This window comes from Cyprinodon tularosa, unplaced genomic scaffold, assembly GCF_016077235.1.
Source record: "Cyprinodon tularosa strain WSP-4 unplaced genomic scaffold, ASM1607723v1 ctg106, whole genome shotgun sequence".
Classification (NCBI taxonomy): domain Eukaryota; kingdom Metazoa; phylum Chordata; class Actinopteri; order Cyprinodontiformes; family Cyprinodontidae; genus Cyprinodon; species Cyprinodon tularosa.
Window position 1 is genome coordinate 1075839 of NW_024037849.1, and position 18929 is coordinate 1094767.

Consider the following 18929-nt stretch of genomic DNA (forward strand, 5'->3'; position numbering starts at 1 on the left):
TAAAATAAAAGCTTCAGTTCAGAACTGTACAAATTAATGAACTCATTAGTTTGTTGTTAAAAAAAGTATATTTTAATAAAACTGGTTTCATTTGCTTTAAAATCTTTTAGTTTAGGGATTCCTGTTTTTCATTCGTTGACTGTTTCCCAATGGACCCTGAACGCGGCACAAAGTGTTCTGTTCACTGATTGGCTACGGGTTCCCTTAGAGCTGCTATCGTTGTTATGGTAACGTGACTTAAGGAGGGATTTAGTCAATCAGAGTTTCAGACTCTTCAAGCTTTCGGAGCTCTAACTAGCTAATATGCTAACCCGCGAACATTCATCTGATTAATGGAGGAGAAACAAAACAAAACTAACAATGGAAATAAACCCGCAACGAGTAAGAAGACGCTACAATAAGTGATGGGCAACCGAGAAGGAAGGTTTTCAACTTTTTAGTCTGTGTCCCAACCGCTCTTAGCCACGCAAGGGCTAACGAGCTGCTAGCAGTTTAAAAAGTTTCTGAAGCTGTCCAGGAGTTAGACGGAACCCTTTCTGGAGCTTTTGACGAGACCCAAACAAGTGCGGGATTTAAGACTTGACCCAAGACCGTGAAGGGTGTGAAGCACTCTGGTACCGTCTGCCCTGTTCGGGATGGCGGAAGAGGCCGAGTCCAAGGAAGCGGCAGAGTTTATTAAAGGTAACTATTATGTTTAGAAACATAAAAATAAATAAAGGTTAGATTTAACAGAACTTGATGACAAAGATTAAAATAGAATAAACCTTATTTTGAGAAACTTTAAATATTGTTTGCAACGTTTTGAAGTTGTCGTATCGAACTAAACATTTGATTTAAAAATTTTAACATGCTTTATATAATATCAATTTTAATATTTTTATTTTTTTGTTGACTTCTACTTTTTAATTATATTGATAGTATATATGTTTTAAAGATCTGAGGAAATTAAACCATTATAAGTAACTTTAGATCAGGTGGATGTTCTTCTGTCAGCTTTCAGAGTTCTTGTTTAATATCTTTTAACATTTCTGTCTCTGGTTAGTTATAATAGGAACTTTTTACTGCCAGTTTTCACCACTGAAAGATGTAGAAAACCTGAACTATGGTGATTAGTTTGATTTAATTAACAACGAACAGGATTTTATTAAATTTATAGAACCAAGGTGGTATAAGAACTTCTACAATACTTAAAATCTGCTAATGCTGCTTTTAGTAATATATTTTTTTTACGTGGTATTCTTTTTTTTTTGTCTTATTTGATTCCATAATCTGAATGCATTGAAATTAAATAGCTGTTTAATCAAATTGTATTTTATTCATTAAAAGAAAGATAGAATTAAACAGATCGACATGCAAAACACTTTTTTAGAATAGAAAATAGAATGGAAAATCCCTTTATTGTCCCACAATGGAGAAATTATGGTGTCACAGCAGCAACAAAAATTATCGCAAAAGTGGTCACACAAATGTGGACCGTAAAAACGTGGATAAAAATGATAAGTGACAGAGTTAAAAAATATAGAGGTAATTTCTCCAATGTGAGATCAATAAAGTTCAGTTTATATTATTATTATTATGAGTTGAGCCATGATCCAATATATGTTTCTAAGCTGTAAGATTTTTTTTTCTGTTTAATTTTTAAGCTTTTTCTTGGTTTTTCAGTCAAAAACTAGCTTTTATCTCCATCATCCCCTCTGCAAAGTGAACTTTATTTAAAGAACAACGAAAGCTAAGCTTTGAAAAATGCTGTAAAATAATCATGTTTCACTGCAAACAATAAAAATATAACATTTTCAAAGCAAGCAGCTGATGGCATCCATAAATATGAATTAATCAATCCTACTTTATATGTATAATGGATATACAAAATAAATCGTATTTTGGCCTAATACTGAACCCTATGGGACACCACAAATAACTTCTAACATTTAGATCTAGTTTTCTCTATTTGTACAAACACAGCCTCCTCTCGAATGTCATACTTTTTCAAACATCTAACTGGGAAATCATGATTGAATACAGTAAATGCTGTCTTAGAATATATTAATATACTCATTATTTATTTTAGGAGGGCATAAATATTGCAAATTTATAGTAAATGTTCATTTATTAAGTTTATTATACGACTATCAAGTATTCAGCCTGTAGTACACTTGGTGACATTTTTGTCTAATACAGCATAGAAGTGATTTTATGTAAGAACTGGCTAATAATAAATAATTAATAATAATTATAATAATTAATAATTTTTATATAAATAATTACTACTTGTATATAATTAAATAATACAAAGTAATAAAATTTAAAATATACAATGATATAGTTTTAACATGAGTATCGGCCAATGATGGTCATTTTTAAACACATTTGCGTTGGTTCGATGAGTAAAACTGGGGCGATATTGACGAGCTATGTTTATTTCCATCTAACTGCCAGCTGTTCGTCATGTGGCCTTGATAGTAATGCAGCGCACAAATGTGGCTGTTAAACTACAGCAGCGAAGCAATGTCGGCACCCCAACATGGTTGATTTTTTATTTCACAGAGAAATCTTTAATATTGGCCATAATGTCAATATTGATCTAAATTTATATCCGTGCATCCCTGAAGAAAATGCAACCAAGCTAACTTTAGGACTGCAGCTAATTCTGGTAATTGATGAATCTTTTGATATTTTTTTTGTTATTTTATTTATTTATTTTTTTTTTATTATTAATAATCGGCTGACAAAAGGTTAGTTAAAGGGAATTTTTACAGATTAAAACCAGGTGAAACTAAAACTTCCATTGAGGATTTCTGGATAGAGCCTATTAAAATATGAAAAAGGTTTTTTTTTTACTCTTAAGTGCAAAATGATTAATTATTTTTATTTTATTTTTTTTTTACAATTTTGGTATAATTACTGCTCTAAGTGGGATGCTCTGTCAGCTTAAGGCATGTTTTAGAGTCTCTGTACTCGAGTTAATGATTATTTGATTAAAAAATTAGTTGATTCATATGTTGGTTAGTTGGTGATTCAATAAAGAATTAATTATGATTAATAGTTTCGGCCCTAGCTAACTTTGAATAAAACTTTGATATAGAAACATGTTGGATATTATTTCTAGTATTTTATTTTTATTTTTGTTTTGTCTGATCTAATAGCTTTATAAATGCCAAGGAATTAGATCTAATTCTTAATTCATCTGAAGGAATATTTTTTCCCCACCATCTTCAAGAATGGGAAAAGTAAGGCTGCTGGTATATTTGGTCATATTACGTGTGTCCCCATTCCTGTACAGTGGATTCATCGACTGATTTCATTTGGTGTGAAAATGTCCCAGTTAAGAATGATGTTAGACTTATTAAGGTTGTGTTGGTTTTTGGGTATGCTATATATTTTGTATTCTCGTCGTAGTTGTCTGCTCAATCAGTGTTTGCTCTTCGATCTAATGGGATGTAAAATATCTAAAGTGCTGCTTTCCTGAAGTGAAGTCTCGCCTGTTGGATGAACTTCAACTTGAATATTTTGAGTTGATGAACTATTACAGTTCACATAATGATGTGGCACTATGGTCAAAGGAATTCATTTCTATTAACATTTATTTTCTCATTTAATTTTTATTCCTAACTTCCAAAAGAAAAAGAATGGTTATGAACATGTGTTCAAACATGTTTAGTGGTAGAAACTGGTATTAGGGTTGTATGATTCAATTAAGGAAACATGTCATTGTAACACTGGTGTTGTTTTTATAACCTCTCCTGCCTGAACCCTATTCAGCTTTGTAACGCCAGCCTGTAAGGTTGTGGAGAAGAAAATAAAAAGCATCATCATGTGAAATTGCTCATCCTGCTGCTGGACTCTCAAATGCTCAAACCATTTTAAGCAGACCAATACATTGGCTGGCCAATGTTTTTGGCAATGTTGAGGGATTTTTGTTGTTTTTCTTGTATCGGGCTGATACGTGCATGTGTTTGTAGATTTTTTATTAAATTCAGCAGCCTTACCTTTAGATCATTTGAAGCACATGCATTGCCACTATCTCCATTTACTTTACATTAATAAAGCTTTCTTTGATTTGTTAATTATTATTTATTATTATTTTTATTATTATTTATACTTATTTTCTGTTTAAATTTAGACTTATGCAACATTTGCTAGAATTGTGTTTTATCGTGTAAATGGGTAGGAGAAAAAATATGGCTCTAAAAATTGCTCCAAATAAGACATGTTAATATAATCTGCATTGGCCTTAAAAAAAAAAAATATGAATGGATGGATGGATATTGGTCAATCTCTTTTTAAAGGGGAGTTTGTATACAGATTGGGAGCTGCATTGACAATCAAAACAGCAGAGTCTCTCCCATTGAGCCAGTGAAGGAATGTTCTTACACTTCTCAGCTATTTATCACAAAAGAGAAAATAAGCAACAAAACCACCTCCCTAACTGAATAGTTATACTTCCCTTCTTCTAACTCCTCCTTGTTACATGCAATTGCTTATTTAAACAAAAAATGAAATTCATGATTTAATTAGATTATATCCTTATATGTTTTCTGTTTTATTTATCCTTAGACCGGCTTTACTTTGCCACATTACGCAGCAAACCCAAAAGCACCGCCAACACCCACTACTTCTGCACCGATGATGAGTTCACCTATGAAAAGTAAGTTTCATCTGCTGTATTTAACAGGGAAAAAACATTCTTTCCAGCTAAACGGTACACTAAAAACACATTTGTAATAAAGTGTGTGTATATATATATATATATATATATCTATATATCTATATATCTATATATATATATATATATATATATATATATATATAAATATAAATATAAATAAATAATTTGTCACTTTTTTATAGTTTGTACATGCAAAAAAATATTCATAGAATGTACATGAGCAGGATATGGCACATTCTTTTTTTATTTAGTAGAGTTTTATAACTAGATGCACCCAAGTCTTCAGTGATGACATTTGATGCTGGTGGTTCTATTTAAAGTCTAATTAATTTAAAAGCACAGTTTGTAAAAGATGAATACTTTGTGTTGTCCCTTCTGTTTTCCATTTTTAAGAAGATTTGAATTATTCTGCATCCGTTAAGACACTGACATTTGCACCCTGTGTACTTAGCAGCTGTACCGAAAGATCACATGAAGCGCAGGCGTTGCTGCTCACTACATTTACTGTCATTGTTAATGTTTTGTGTCATTTTTTAAATAGAGGTATCCTTTTTAAACTGAGGCTTTTCTAATATTTTTATCACCTTGCCATTTTTATTATGTGCAATGGACTATTTGATACCCTGTGTAATAACCTGTTTCTCTATATTTGACATCCAGCACAATAACTGTGTGTGGGTGGGTGTGTGTGTGTGTGTGTGTGTATATACCCGTAAACACCCTCTAAAATAACCCTGTATAATGATCTCACTATTTAAAAAAGAAAAAAATATATACTTTATATATCCCCATGCACCTTTTTCTTCCTTTGGCACATTCATCTTCTTTGACTATTTGAGCTGATGTAATGAGTACATTTCTCCACTGTGAAATCAATACAATCAATCAATCAATCATTGAATTGGAAGAAGAAAAATCAATGAATGTACTGGTAATGACCTTAGTAACTCTGTATCAGTTGATCTCTTATTAAAATCAAGACAAAACCCTTATAGGAGCAGCAAATTGTCATATTTTGGAGACCATTTGTGTTGATCTTTAGTCGTCCAAGACATGAAAATCTTGATCGCTTCAATTAGAGGCAACTGGACTTGTTCTCTTGCTACTTAGAGATGTTTCAAATTTTATTTGTGAGGCTTCTTTAGATCTGAACATGGTTGGAGTCACTGGCCCCACCCTTCTTCATCTTTTAGTGTTAGGGTTCAAAGCTGAAGCAATACCTCCATGAAAGCACAGAAGTCCAGTTGCCATTTGTCTTTTTTGTTGCTTATTCTAAGCTTTCAGAAAGCTTAGAATAATTTCTTCTTCCCATATACAACAATAACTGCTGGAAGATGTCTAAACTCTTGATGAGTTGGTATTAGGACACGCACAATTTTGCACAAGTAGTAATTGCAATTATTAACCAATGTTGCAATATTGATTTTTATTTGCAATAACTTGTAGATGTTTCAACTTTTGAAAGCTTACTTTTGTAGAGTCCAATTTTGCAGCATTGCTCACTTTTATTTGCATTCGAGGATCTAGCTGCAAGTCTCTCTAGCTTTCTGTGTGGGGACAAGCCAACTTAAAGCGTTCAGTGGGGGTAGATTCAGCTTTTCTAGTTTTTCTTTTTTCTTTCTTTTTTTTTTTTCGTCTTAACCTCTATGTCTAAAAAAGATACCCCCAGAAACTATCCACACAATGGGGAAATTCACTCTCTGCATTTAACCCATCCCCTTGGGGAGCAGTGGGCTACCATTGTGTGGCGCCTGGGGAGCAGTGTGGGGTTCGGCTTTGATCAGGAACCCAGAGTGGAGGCTGAGGGGGATCAAATTTGGTACTTGCAACCTTCTCAAAGCACAAGCGCACTGCTCTAACCACTAGGCCAAAATTCCACTTTTGGGCTTCTGTAGTTCAGAGGAACGTCCCGTCATTACTTATTGTTGGTTGTATGTATTCAAAACTGTTCACCTACCTTATTACGTAACACCACTAGCTGCAAATATTTTGTCTTATTTCCATTGTTTACAGCGGCAGCGCCTGCAGACTCATCTTACAAGCATGCATTACAGTTTGAATCTAGGTGCACTTTAAATGTAGTTTAAAATCAAAGATCTTCAAATGGTGAATCTGGTTTTTAAAGTAAGTTAGTTTTTTATAAAGCATAAGGGAGAAAAAAAAAATCAATTGGTACGAAATGGTCTGAGTTTAATTTTCAGGTTTTATTTTTTATTTTTTCATTCAAAACACTTGGATGAAAAATCTTTTTTTTTTTTTCTTATATGAAGCAAGTTATTTTTTTATTTCTATGTTTTTGTTACAGCAGGAGACTTGGTAGCTTTGGGTATTTGATCCTCCTTTATCCAACTTTTTGTCCCCTCAGTAAAATTTGACATCAGTCCGGTATGTGAGAGTAAAGCTGCTGTTAAACTGGACCCTGCAGTTTTTCTTTTAAGCTGTGATCCTTCTGACCCAAAGTTCAGTATAAGGAATCTGTTTAGTTGGTTTTATGTTTTTTGGTAGCCAAAGATTGATTTATTATTACAGACTCAAGGTCCAATATACATTAAAAGAAAACAGATACACTAAGAATAAAAAGAATAAGATTACAACAGAGAAGGTGCCTAACCATTCAGGAGGCAATTATACCAATGTCTCCAAAGCACAGATGAGTATTTAACTGCACTATATTTGACATTGGTCATCAGTAAAATAATTATATTATTAGACTCATTTAGACGACAAATAAATGTATACATAAGCTTTCTCAAAACAGCCTCAAAAGTCCTGACACTAACAGATACAAACAATTAACTGGCACTGGTCCATCTGGGCTTATTTAACAAAAGTCTTAGTGCATCACTATAAGCCACCTTCAACTTATGAAGAATGGCTTTTTTAAAGTTGCACCACAAATGCGCCGTATACAGTGATGTGCAATATGATCTGAACAAGTGCAGTTTCACTTTATCAGAACAGAATCCAAACTTGCGGAAAAGGATATTTACCTGAGCGTATATCATTCGGACCTGACGGTAAATGTCTTCATCATCAGACAGACAGTCTGTCAACACATGACCAAAATATTTGACTTAATTTGAGACGTTCAAAGGTTAGGGTTAAACATAAAACAAAATCTTTTCTTTATTTTATATTCAAACAGATTTATTGTTCTGCTGAAGGTTTCATGTGTTCCTTTTGCTTTGGATGATCTTCTGTAAGAAAATCTTAAAATAGTTTCTTAATTTAAAAAAATACAATAAAACTTTGCCTGATATGCCATCAGATGGAAAAAAAAGGGGTCTACAAAAGGAGAAGTCATAAATTATTTGGGAAAAATAATTCATTTTACTGTCAACCAGAAGTTTCAGTCGAGAGTGTAGAGGCCTAGCCAGTTGGGAGGGACCTGTTGGGGATGTTTAGATCATTCTGAAGCACAGCATCATGAAACCTTAAGATAAGAGGAAGTATTTCTGGAATTTCAAGGGAGACTTTCTCTCTTTGGCACTCAGCTGTACTTCCTGTTTTCTTACTTCTTTCAATCTGAGGATCTCAGATTATTTTAAACCATTCTTCTTTTCTGTTTCTCCAGTTTCTATGCAGACTTTGGGCCTCTGAACTTGGCCATGTTGTACCGATACTGCTGCAAGCTCAACAAGAAGCTAAAGGTGAGTTTCTCTGCTGCTGATCCTCCCTCTGAAAGAATGTCCTGAATGCAAAACGGGAAAGATGTAAACATGACGCAACCATTCATTCAGACAGCGCAGCAGGTTTGCTCGTCCATAATGAGGACTCGCTCTGCTGCTCCTGCTTTTGGCTCATCAGCTCCTCATTCACACCATTAAACATGCTTTCTCCTTGTTTGTGTTTGTTGCCATGGTGCTTGGATTCCTCTAGTTGACTGTTGTCACCCATCACACCGACCGGATGGTCTGGATTCACGTGGCGTACTCCCGAGTTAGACACGCAACATAAAGCTACTATTCATTCCCAGTTTACAAATAATCTGGGTTTAGCAGCATCAGTTACCAATGACTAAGGCCAAACTGTTGCTGTGTGGTTCCAGATGATCCCATTTCACCAGTCTGACTAGGTGAAGATCTCATTCTCTGGATTTGCTCTTGGTTTGAACTTTTCCATTTAGACCCAAAGACATCCCACAGCCTTTTTGCTTTATGTTTTCATGTTTGAGCCCTGATTGTCTGCTGGTTTTTTGGCTTTGATCTGATGGAGCAAAAGCAGAAAGCTATTAGATGGGAATAATATAGATATATATATGAAAAAGGAATATATTAAATATCCCAACAAATTATTAGCAATATTTTATACTCAACAGTGAAGGTTTTGATTATATGTCTTTAGTGATTGAAAAAAAAAATCAACTGGTGTTTAGTATGTGACCCCAAAACTGTCAGAAGATACCTGATCCTGGATAACAGAGCTGCAACAAGTTACCATATAAAAAAAAAAATCCAAAGTCAGTGAAAGCAGTGGAAGAAGGAAAAGTCATAGCTGTTGTTAAATGTGAAAATGAAAGATCCAGTGACGCCAACCAAACGGGTGACTTTCCAAACAAAATTAAAACTGCAGAAAGTGATACAGCTCCACAAATCTAGAAATTGGCAACAATTCACAAAACTATAGGCCTCTTTCTTTTTTTTCCAGTTTTCCAATAATTTAGAAAACTCTTTATTAACTGACTGGAAAACTTTTTAGATAAACACTAACTAAAGTCAGTATGAATTTAGATCAGAGATTTGCAACTTTGACAGTCCTGGTATTAATAGAGGGAGTCAGCAACGCCCTAGATTAAAAAAGGAAAATTACAGTTGTTCCTTTCACTGATTAAAAATAATTTTAAACATTTGATCCCATTATATCAGGAAATCAGGGTATTATGGTGTACAGGGTGAGGAGTTGGGGTTCTGGAGTGGATGAGGAGCTGAGTTGAAGTAGCAGACAACAATATGCAAGAACAGATGATAATCAGTCATTATGCTTGGAAATTGCTTCTGATGTCCCACATGGTACAGCACTGGGACTCAGTGTTTATTCTCTACATAAACTACATTTTGTAAGGTTTCAAAAGGGTTTAATTTTTTCTTTGTAGATGATACTCATATTTTCTGTGAGCTTAATCACCCCAGAGACAAATAAGCTAAAAAATGCTTTAAAAAAACAAAAACAAATTGTCCTTAAATCTGAAAAAACAAAGTTTATTTAAAAATTATAAAGAATATATAGATGTAAAATTCACAATAGATGATTTAGAGGTGGAAAAAGTAAATTAAATACATCTTGGCTGTAATTATTTGATGTAAGATCTGCTGGAAGCCTTTTTCAGACTAAACTACCTAGAATCATCCCAATTTTTAGTTAAGTATTTTCTAAATATTGAAAGCACTACACATTCTATACTGTTCACCTATTTTTACCACACCTGAGTCTGGAGTAACACCTTCAGGACATCACTGAAATGCTGCTGAATCAGGATAATTCATAACTAGGGCTGCAACTAACAATTATTTTGCAAATCGATGAATCTGTTGTTTATTTTTTCGATAGCAAATAATCTGATAGCAAAAGGGTTTTTATTTTAATTCTGACACAATTATTTCTCTAAGTGGGATGCTCTGTCATCTGAAGCCACGTTTTAGGGTCTCTACACTCCAGTTTGCGATTAATCGATTATTGACGATTACTTCAATAAACGATTATTAACAAATAATCCGATTAATTGTTTCAGCCCTATTCAGAACACTCGCTATGATGATCAAACTATTCCATTAATCTTTCACTCCTGTTTGCTCAAATAGTTTGATCTGGTAGAATTTCAAACCTCACAAATAATGTTTAAAACTAGAAAAAAAGATGGCTACCAGATGGCATACAATTACTATTTGTTGATTGAGGGGAGGGTATAATTACAGGAATAATCTAAATTTTTAAATCTTACTAAGAACGAAAGAGTAAATGGTGTGAAAGTATAGAAGTTGAAATAAAGCATTTCCAAGCAGGAGACTGTTTAGGGAAAGGTTCAAACTGGTCCTCTTAACAAGATATAAGATTGAAGAAGGGGGGGAGGGGGAGGTGAATATCAATGGTATATACATAATTTCTGCAAAATTGTGGCCATGTTGCCTACGGCTAATAATTGTACGAATGAAGATGTGTGATTGTGTTCATGTATATAAATAAATGCTCATTTAATGGACTCTTGGATTATTATTGCCTCTAGATGTTTGAGAACAAATAACTATTATGATTCATAAGTTACATTTCAAGTGTTTTAATTTCCAGATTCATGGATGTTTGCATTTTGCCATTCCTTTCACCACAGGCATTGATTTGTGTTGATTTATTCAAGTAATATCACCTGATTAAGGCTTTTCTAACATTTCGCAATACAAAATGATTAATAAATCTATGTATGGTTTATACTGATTTGTTCAACCTTTTTTTATGAGGCCAGATTTAAAGCTCTGAGAGGTATGAGTTGATCCATTATACTCGTTCTGGTTCGTGGCCCTTCCTCATGTGCAACAAACGGGAATAATGGGATGGAACGAGCACTCTGGCAGTGTTGTTCTGGAAGTTTCTCACGCTTAATGATTACCAGGTTCATCAGGCAGCCTCTAATAAGAAAACTGTGGCAGCTGATTGTTTCACAGACTGCTGTGAGAATCCGCAGCTCAGTGTTTTCTCTGATTCAGCAGCTGCAGTTTTAGTTCTGCCTTAAAATTATCAACTTTGACTTAGTCATTTGTTAACACATGAATGCCAAAGAGGAGGGGGGGATTAAAATGCTAATTGAACATCAGTTAAGCCATATGTTTATCTACTAATGTTCATTAGTTTGATCATTTTTGTTTCTTTGCAGTCATTCACGCTGACCAGGAAGCGAATTGTTCACTACACTAGCTTTGACCAAAGGAAACGGTCCAATGCTGCTGTGCTGATCGGAGGCTACGCTGTGAGTCCATTTCCTCTCTCTGATCACTTTGTCTGAAGTTTTGTAATGTTAGCACATCTAATCTCCCATAACAAAACGAAAAACTTTTAATCCTTTAATTGTATTTAGTAATACCTATTAAAATAAGAACCTTAATGATTTTATAAGGTTTCTAAAGAAGTTTGGAAAATGATCCACTGTCTCTTTCCAAAAGGGTAAAAAATTTTCTTGGAAAAAAATTGGTTGAATTAAGCATTTCTTTGCCAAAGATGATAGAATACTTTCTGATTTGTGTTAATTCTCACAAGTAGAGTAATTGTATGTTTCTTTCTATCTATGTGCATATTAACAGGAGTTTAGACGGTTGTGGTTAGCGCGCTAATTCGTTTTGGTTCGACCGTCTATTACGAAACCATCCAGGGAAAATTCACATTTAGGTTGTGGTTGAAAGGTTTAGTCATTCCAAAGCACCAAACTGCTTTAGAAGTTGAGTAACTTAATTAGGCCTTGATGTTCTCTTAATGCACACAAAAATTAATAAGCAGTCATGCAAAACATTGTAACAGAAGGAGCAAGTTCAACTATCACCATTGTCTATAAACCCGTCTCAACATTATTAATGAGTCTGCACTGCACAATTACGAGGATTATGTGAATACATTCTTTTTTTCACCATGGTTCAATGCAAATATTTAGAAAATTGTGCCATTTTTTAAAGTTTCTGTAACCGGTTTAATATATACACGCGTGCCAGTACTATTTAATCTGATGCAGAGATCTGCCTTTATTGTCTGTAGACCATTTATACAATCAGCCTCTGTAATATTGTAGACCGAAGGAAAATCATTATTAAGCAACAGTAAAACATTATGCTGCATCAGTAAAAGAGATCTGTGACACTGAGTCCAGGGTCTGACAGCTGCCATGGGATCTGAGCCTCTCGTAGCTCAAATCCACACTGATGAATTCTAAAATGAGAGAAAAAAAAAATGATTTATTGATTGACTGTATTGATCTCACAGTGGAGCAATTTACTCATTACGTCAGCTCAAAGAAGAAGGTGCCAAAGGAAGAAAAAGGTGCATTAAATATATGCAGTATATACAGTGCATTCACATGACAGGTTTTTGTATCTTTTTTTTATAGTAGGATTATTATGCAGGGTCATTGGACAGGGTGTTTAAATTGGACCATACCAATGTTTTCCTACTGTATGCACCCTTATGCACTAAGTAAATTTTGTGGCACTAGTGGCTTTGATCTTTAAATCTTCGCTCCATTCTCTTATCAAGGCCCTGAGCAAGATTTCCTTCCTAGCTTCATTTTTTCCACCACAGCATCAAGTTAGAACGGATTTCTCAAGATTTGCTACCATCCTAGTGTTGGCTTGTTTGACACACTCACTATAAACTCAGAACAAAAAAAATAGTAATATACATTTAACAACTTTGTTTTGTTTTGGTTTTTTGTGTTTTTTACATATGACAATTTAAATTAACGAATAGTTAATCTGAATAGCAATCTGATGAACTGCAAATGTATTGTAAGCAGTATTACAACATTGCTCAGTGTCTCCACTATCACTTCAGTGATCTATCGTTTAGCTCAGAGGTGTAAATTGGGACTGGCCAGCTGGTACCACTCTGCCCTTCTGGGTGTTGGACATCTTTTTTTCTTGGGTACTGCCAAGGCAAACACACACAGTCATCATATAAGGGCTGCAGAGGCTACTATTATGATGGCACCATGATCAACTGTTCACCTAATCAAGAGAATTTCAACTGTTGTGAAGAAAGTGTCAGGGCCAAAGAAAGTCCAGCAAATGTCAGGATTAGGGGGGGTTTAGATTAAAAGATTGCGTTTACAACAAGCGCGTGCTCAGGACGCGCAGCAGGAAGGTGGGAGTATTTCTGGATTTTGGACGCTGTTTTTTTGTCAAGATTGTTGCAAGGCAGCCTCTGTCTCCAGGAAAAACAGAAAGGACAGACTGACTTTCTGCATGCAGAGGTGTTTTTTCCCCCTAATGAAGTCCTCTGAGGTTGTCTGGAGCACCTAAAGAAAGGACCTTACACAGAAGGAACTGTTGAGCAGGACTACAAGTTCACCCTTCTTGTGTTGGGTTTTCTCAAAACAGTGACAGGAATAAAGATCAGGACCAAAACATCTTTCAGAAGTAACTTTCCCTGATATTCCAGGAAAGGTGGGACTTTTTCCTACATGATGCTTCATCAGGTCACAAAGCAACGTGATAAAATAAGTGGCTCAAGGAACAGATCCCTTGATCTCATTGAAAACTTGAGGTCTATCCTTAAATAAAAGGTGGGCTGTAAAGGAAGATCAACATTTTATAACCACCAAAGAAAGAACAGCTCAGAATTAGACCCATTAAACCCATTCTATCAAAGTGAACTACATAAATCCTGGAATAGAATTCGCAGCACTTTGACCAATGAATCTTTGCTGTAGGCATTTCTCAGACAGACCTGTGAAATGGATCACATTTATTTTATAGCTTCTGTTATACCGTAGAGAAAACTAAGAAATAGATGTACTGAAGCAAAAATGTTTGAAAACTAGGTTTCTTTCTGTTTCAACAGGAATTTATTCCACTGATTGTTTGGAAACTTTTGACCATGTTTCTGGGAAAATCCAAAGTTCCTCTCAGAAGTAGAAGAAAAGACTCAGTCAGAAATTCAATGTTTTGACATCTTAGAGGAACCATTTAACTTTCTGTTTTAATGGATGTTCAGGGATCTGATTCTGCTTTATTAGACTATTTATTCTACACTCCTAATTTCCTTGAAACTCCTAATACCTGCAGAGTTCTGGAAGCTTTCTGGACATGTGGTATAAGCAGATCCTTGTAGGTGGAACCGGCGGACACAGACTCTCTCCTGCTGTGTTTTGCACGTTAAATATTTGATGTCAGTTCAGCCTCTGAAACAAAAGGTGATTGTGTCCCCGGAGCAGCTCCAGACTCCGACACAATCAGACCAGTCAGATCCACAACAATACGAGTTTTTTATGATCTAAGAGATGAAATTTCCACAGAAGTTTGAAACATAGATACTTTTATTTTTACTCGGGTTTTCCCTTATTAAGGGATTTATGTTTTTGTCCTCAGAACTTAAACTTCCTCCTTACTCATTACTTTTTTTGAATTTTTTTCCAGTAAACCTATCTGATAATCCACAACTTTGGTTTTTGGTCTTGTTACATTTAATAAGAAGAAGACACTTTCTCACTCCAGCCCTTTAGTGCTGCAGTTAGCACACAGATCTATGCATAAGAGCTATTAAGGCCTGTGACAATGGATTCTGGACTAGAAAACATTCAATGTCATGGAGCCAAACATGTATATGTCAGAATTAGTGCAGAGGGACTTTAAAATAAAATTGCAAAGGAAACTTTGATTTTTGGCAGAATCCCCCACGTACAAAATGAAATTTTGCTTTGTTTACACTCTGTGTGTAGAAAATGACCATAAAGTTTGTCTAAATCTAATTATCTTTCCCTTTTTTTTCAGGTAATTTACCTGAAGAAAACCCCAGAGGAAGCCTACAGAGCCCTGATATCTGGATCCAACGCCTCATACCTGCCCTTCAGGTCAGTTCTAACCTTTTTATAAATGTTTTTTTCTCATTATTTTTCATCCAATCCATGATGGTTACTCATACCTGCTTACGATCATTATACCCACACTGCTGCAATGAGTAAATTTATAAAATTACTAAAAAAAGCAAACAATCATGTCTCCTTAATGAGCTGTAAACACAACTGACCACTTGGACCATCAGTGGTTTGGATGTAATGTTTAAGTGGTTATACATTCACACTCTGCAATGGTTTGTGATATTTATCCAGTTAATGCTTTGTTTTTATTTATTTATTTCCTCCTTCAAACCTTGATGTATATTATATTGGCTTGATATGCTAAATCTCATGCAGAGAAGGATCATCATAGCGTTTTTCTATTTGTCCTTTTTATTATTGTGTTATTGTGATAAAGCACTCAATCATATTGAAATTAAATATGCTGTGCAGCTCTATTCTAATGGTAACCTTTAATAGCAGTTATGGTTTTGTTCCTTTAATAGGGATTTAATATGAGGTCAGGGTTGTGTGAAATGAACCGGTCATGGTTTAATCTGCAGGGCTGCATTTATCGTTTATTTTTAAACATGGAGACATAATGTCATCCTCTTGACTACATCACTGCAAACCAGATCCAGCAGCTTCCAGTCAGAAAGCTTTAGACTGTGCGCAGAGTTCAGTTTAAACTTGTGCTGCTGTGAGCTTTAATGACTAACCCTGAGCTGGCAGCAGTAGAGACAAATATTAAGAGTTTGGCAGCGATGAAGAAGGAAATGTCCGAATGTGGAGGTTTGGCCTTTAAGCTCAAACCACAGACTGAAATAACGTCAACCGTCTGACTTAACCCACTGGAAGGAAACTTATGATGATGATGATAAGCAGAGGAAACTCTACCCATGTATTTATCATGCACAACTGCTCCTGTTTGGATTTACCACAATTAAAGCTGTTCTCCTGCTGCCGGTTTTCTCTGGCTAGACGTTTTATTCTGTTACTTAAGAATATGATTCTAATGTGAGAAATCTGGTTCTTTTGAAAACTGCAGAAGTTATGTTTGTTTGAAGCTTCTGCTGACCCAAACAGAGAAGCTGAGTCTGTGTGAGAGGTGTGTTTTTGTGTGTTGTGGGAGGTTGTTTGTACTTTAACTTGTAGCTGAGTGAGGACACATTTTTACTGGGTAGGACTTTGATGTAAACTGAGGAGTTTTTTCTGATACTCATGGTCAGGTTTAGGACCAAGATGTAACGTAGGTTGAGTTGGGCCATAGAAAGGGTAGAAAATGAATAAAAGTCGAAGCATGGTCCGCAGTCTATAAAACGCAGATGTGTGTTTGTGTGTATGAGAGATAAAGGGCTTTTTGTTGTCGTCAACACGCAGCAATTATGTAACATCAGAGCGCCACTGAAAGGAGGAGGACTTTGTTCTTCTGTCGGCCTCATGAGGAGCACTGTGCTCTTTGCAGAGCGCTGATGTATAAAAACATGATGCAGACAGGCTACACCCACTGCAGAGCATTAAAGATCCCACAGCGGGGCCCCAGTTCTGTCTGTAGAAACTGATGATACTGAAAATAAGATGTGGACAGGCAGAGATCCAGGAGGTTGAAGATTTGATCCAGTCGTTCCTAATGTGGAGGTCTGCCTCCTGATTTCTGACAGTGGGTGAAGCAAAGCGACATTGAAAGAAACCAGGGTTCGTCTTTGAGCCATTCTCAGATGTGGAAGTTTGTTGGCAACATTTTGGGAGTATTCTTCATAATATAAGATGTTAGAACCAAGAGCTAAAAAGGGGTTTTTAGTTGGTTTATGCTGCAGACTGATTCATCTTTCTGCATTTTGTAAAGCACAAAGAAGGCATGTCTCCCTCAGCATCAATCGCTTCATCATGTGCACCAGAGTGTTTGACTGTTGGTTGCATGAGCCGAGTCCCATCAGGTTTTACACTGATGCTTTTAGTCCCTGATGAATCCTGGTTCTATTTTATTTTGTAAAGTTCAGTCGCAGATGATTTCTTCCAGTGACTAAAGATTCTGCTGCTGCTCCATCACTGGTAGTGCTGGTTCATCCATTTTTTCCTTTCCTCATGAAGAGCTTCAGCATGTTTCTCCTCATCTTGTCTGTAATTTAATCCTTTAAATGTTGCTAGAAATTAGCATAGCAGATTAAATAAACAAAACTAAGTTGATCTGGTAGAAAAAAAACTGTGAAGTTTCCTAAAATAAAGGACAAAAACGGTTTCATTAGCAGTGTAGCATGATGGGCTGCAGAAACTATTATCAGTATTCACACTACGGTCAAGTGAGTTGTTTTTACACCTTTTCTGCGTCATAAGATAATTTTGCATGAAGTGGTTTCCTACAGCTCTGTAAGAGTGCTGCGCTAAACATTGGAAGATTTCAGAGCTGCTGTCTGAGTTCGTAAATTCAACATTGAGAGGTTGGACAGGAACTGTAGGATTCAACAGATTATTCAAATTCTCCAAATATTCCTTCCTTCTACCAGACTGACAGGTTGAAGCGGATAAGAAAATCCACCTACATGTTTTTATTTTCTTAAAAGAATTTGGGTGATGTTTCAATGACACATAAAGCTTCATCTGTATTTTTATGCGTTAGTCTTAACCTGCTTTCTGCTGTCTGCCTCTGCAGAGATGCTTCCTTTGGGAATTGCACCTTCAACCTCACCGTGCTGGACTGTCTGCAGGGAATCAGGAAGGTGAGATCATCAGCTGCCTCAAACCCTGCTGTAGAAATCTTGCTGATTTGTTTGGAAGAAGACGAGTTTTACAATGTCTGAATGGGAAATTAGTTTATAAGAACAAAATTTATCAAAAGACCAGAATCTCTTTCTAAACTCTGAGAACTTGACATTCAAAGAGAAAAGCAGCTCCTATCTAAGCTTCAAAATCCTCTGTTGTTTGATGAATAATGAAAGCATTTAGCATTGGAACTTTTTTTTTTTTTGATCAGATAAAAAACAACAGTTTTATCTCCAAGCATGTTTTAGTTACAATCTTTTCTCAACTAAACTTTTAGGATAGAATAGAAAATCCCTATATTGTCCCCCAATGGGGAAATTCTGGTGTTTACAGCTGCAAAAAGATTATAGAGAAAAATGATCACACAAATGTGGACCTTGGGAAAATGTATAACATAATAGTGAAGAGTTATAAGATAAACAATAAAATACTGTACTGTAAAGTGTTTTAACGATATAAAACTATGCACCTGGAGAATAAATAACCATATACAGCTATGGACATTTTTACAGTAGTGGGTATTTGAAAAATAGCAGAAACATCAGAGATGTGCAAAAGGAAAGCAGCATGTTATTTACCTGACTAATATAGAAACTGTGCAAAATCAGCATGAATGTAATAACTTATTGAGGTTAATGGGAACAGTGATGGTTATACGTCTTAGAGCTGCTGGGAGGATGGATCTGCGATAACGCTCCCTGGTGCATTTAGGGTGCAGCAGTCTCTCACTGAAGGAGCTCTCCAGTTCTGCAACAGCTTCATGCATGGGGTGGGAAACATGATCCAACAGAGATATTAATTTTAGTTAAGATCCTTTTGTTTCCCACCTCCTGCACTGAGTCCGGAGGGCATCCAATCAGAGCTGGCCTTCCAGATCAGATTATCCAACCGCTTTCTCACAGTTACAGATAAGCCACGGCTCCAACAGACAGCTCCATAGAAGATGGCTGTTGCCACATCTGAGACATAGAAGGTCTT

The 18929-nt window shown here is 35.6% G+C and overlaps 1 protein-coding gene across 2 annotated transcripts in view; it reads left to right on the plus strand.

The window, feature by feature from the left end:
• The first annotated feature begins 248 nt into the window (after positions 1 to 248).
• Positions 249 to 18929, plus strand: part of cdc14ab (cell division cycle 14Ab) — a 36557-nt gene continuing 17876 nt past the window's right edge. For both annotated transcript variants that reach the window (XM_038286639.1, XM_038286648.1), the window contains exons 1-6: positions 249 to 681; positions 4555 to 4645; positions 8241 to 8316; positions 11529 to 11621; positions 15127 to 15206; positions 17842 to 17908. In XM_038286639.1, coding sequence (XP_038142567.1) covers positions 636 to 681; positions 4555 to 4645; positions 8241 to 8316; positions 11529 to 11621; positions 15127 to 15206; positions 17842 to 17908 — 453 coding nt within the window. In that variant the 5' untranslated portion in view covers positions 249 to 635. The remainder of the gene's footprint in view (positions 682 to 4554; positions 4646 to 8240; positions 8317 to 11528; positions 11622 to 15126; positions 15207 to 17841; positions 17909 to 18929) is intronic.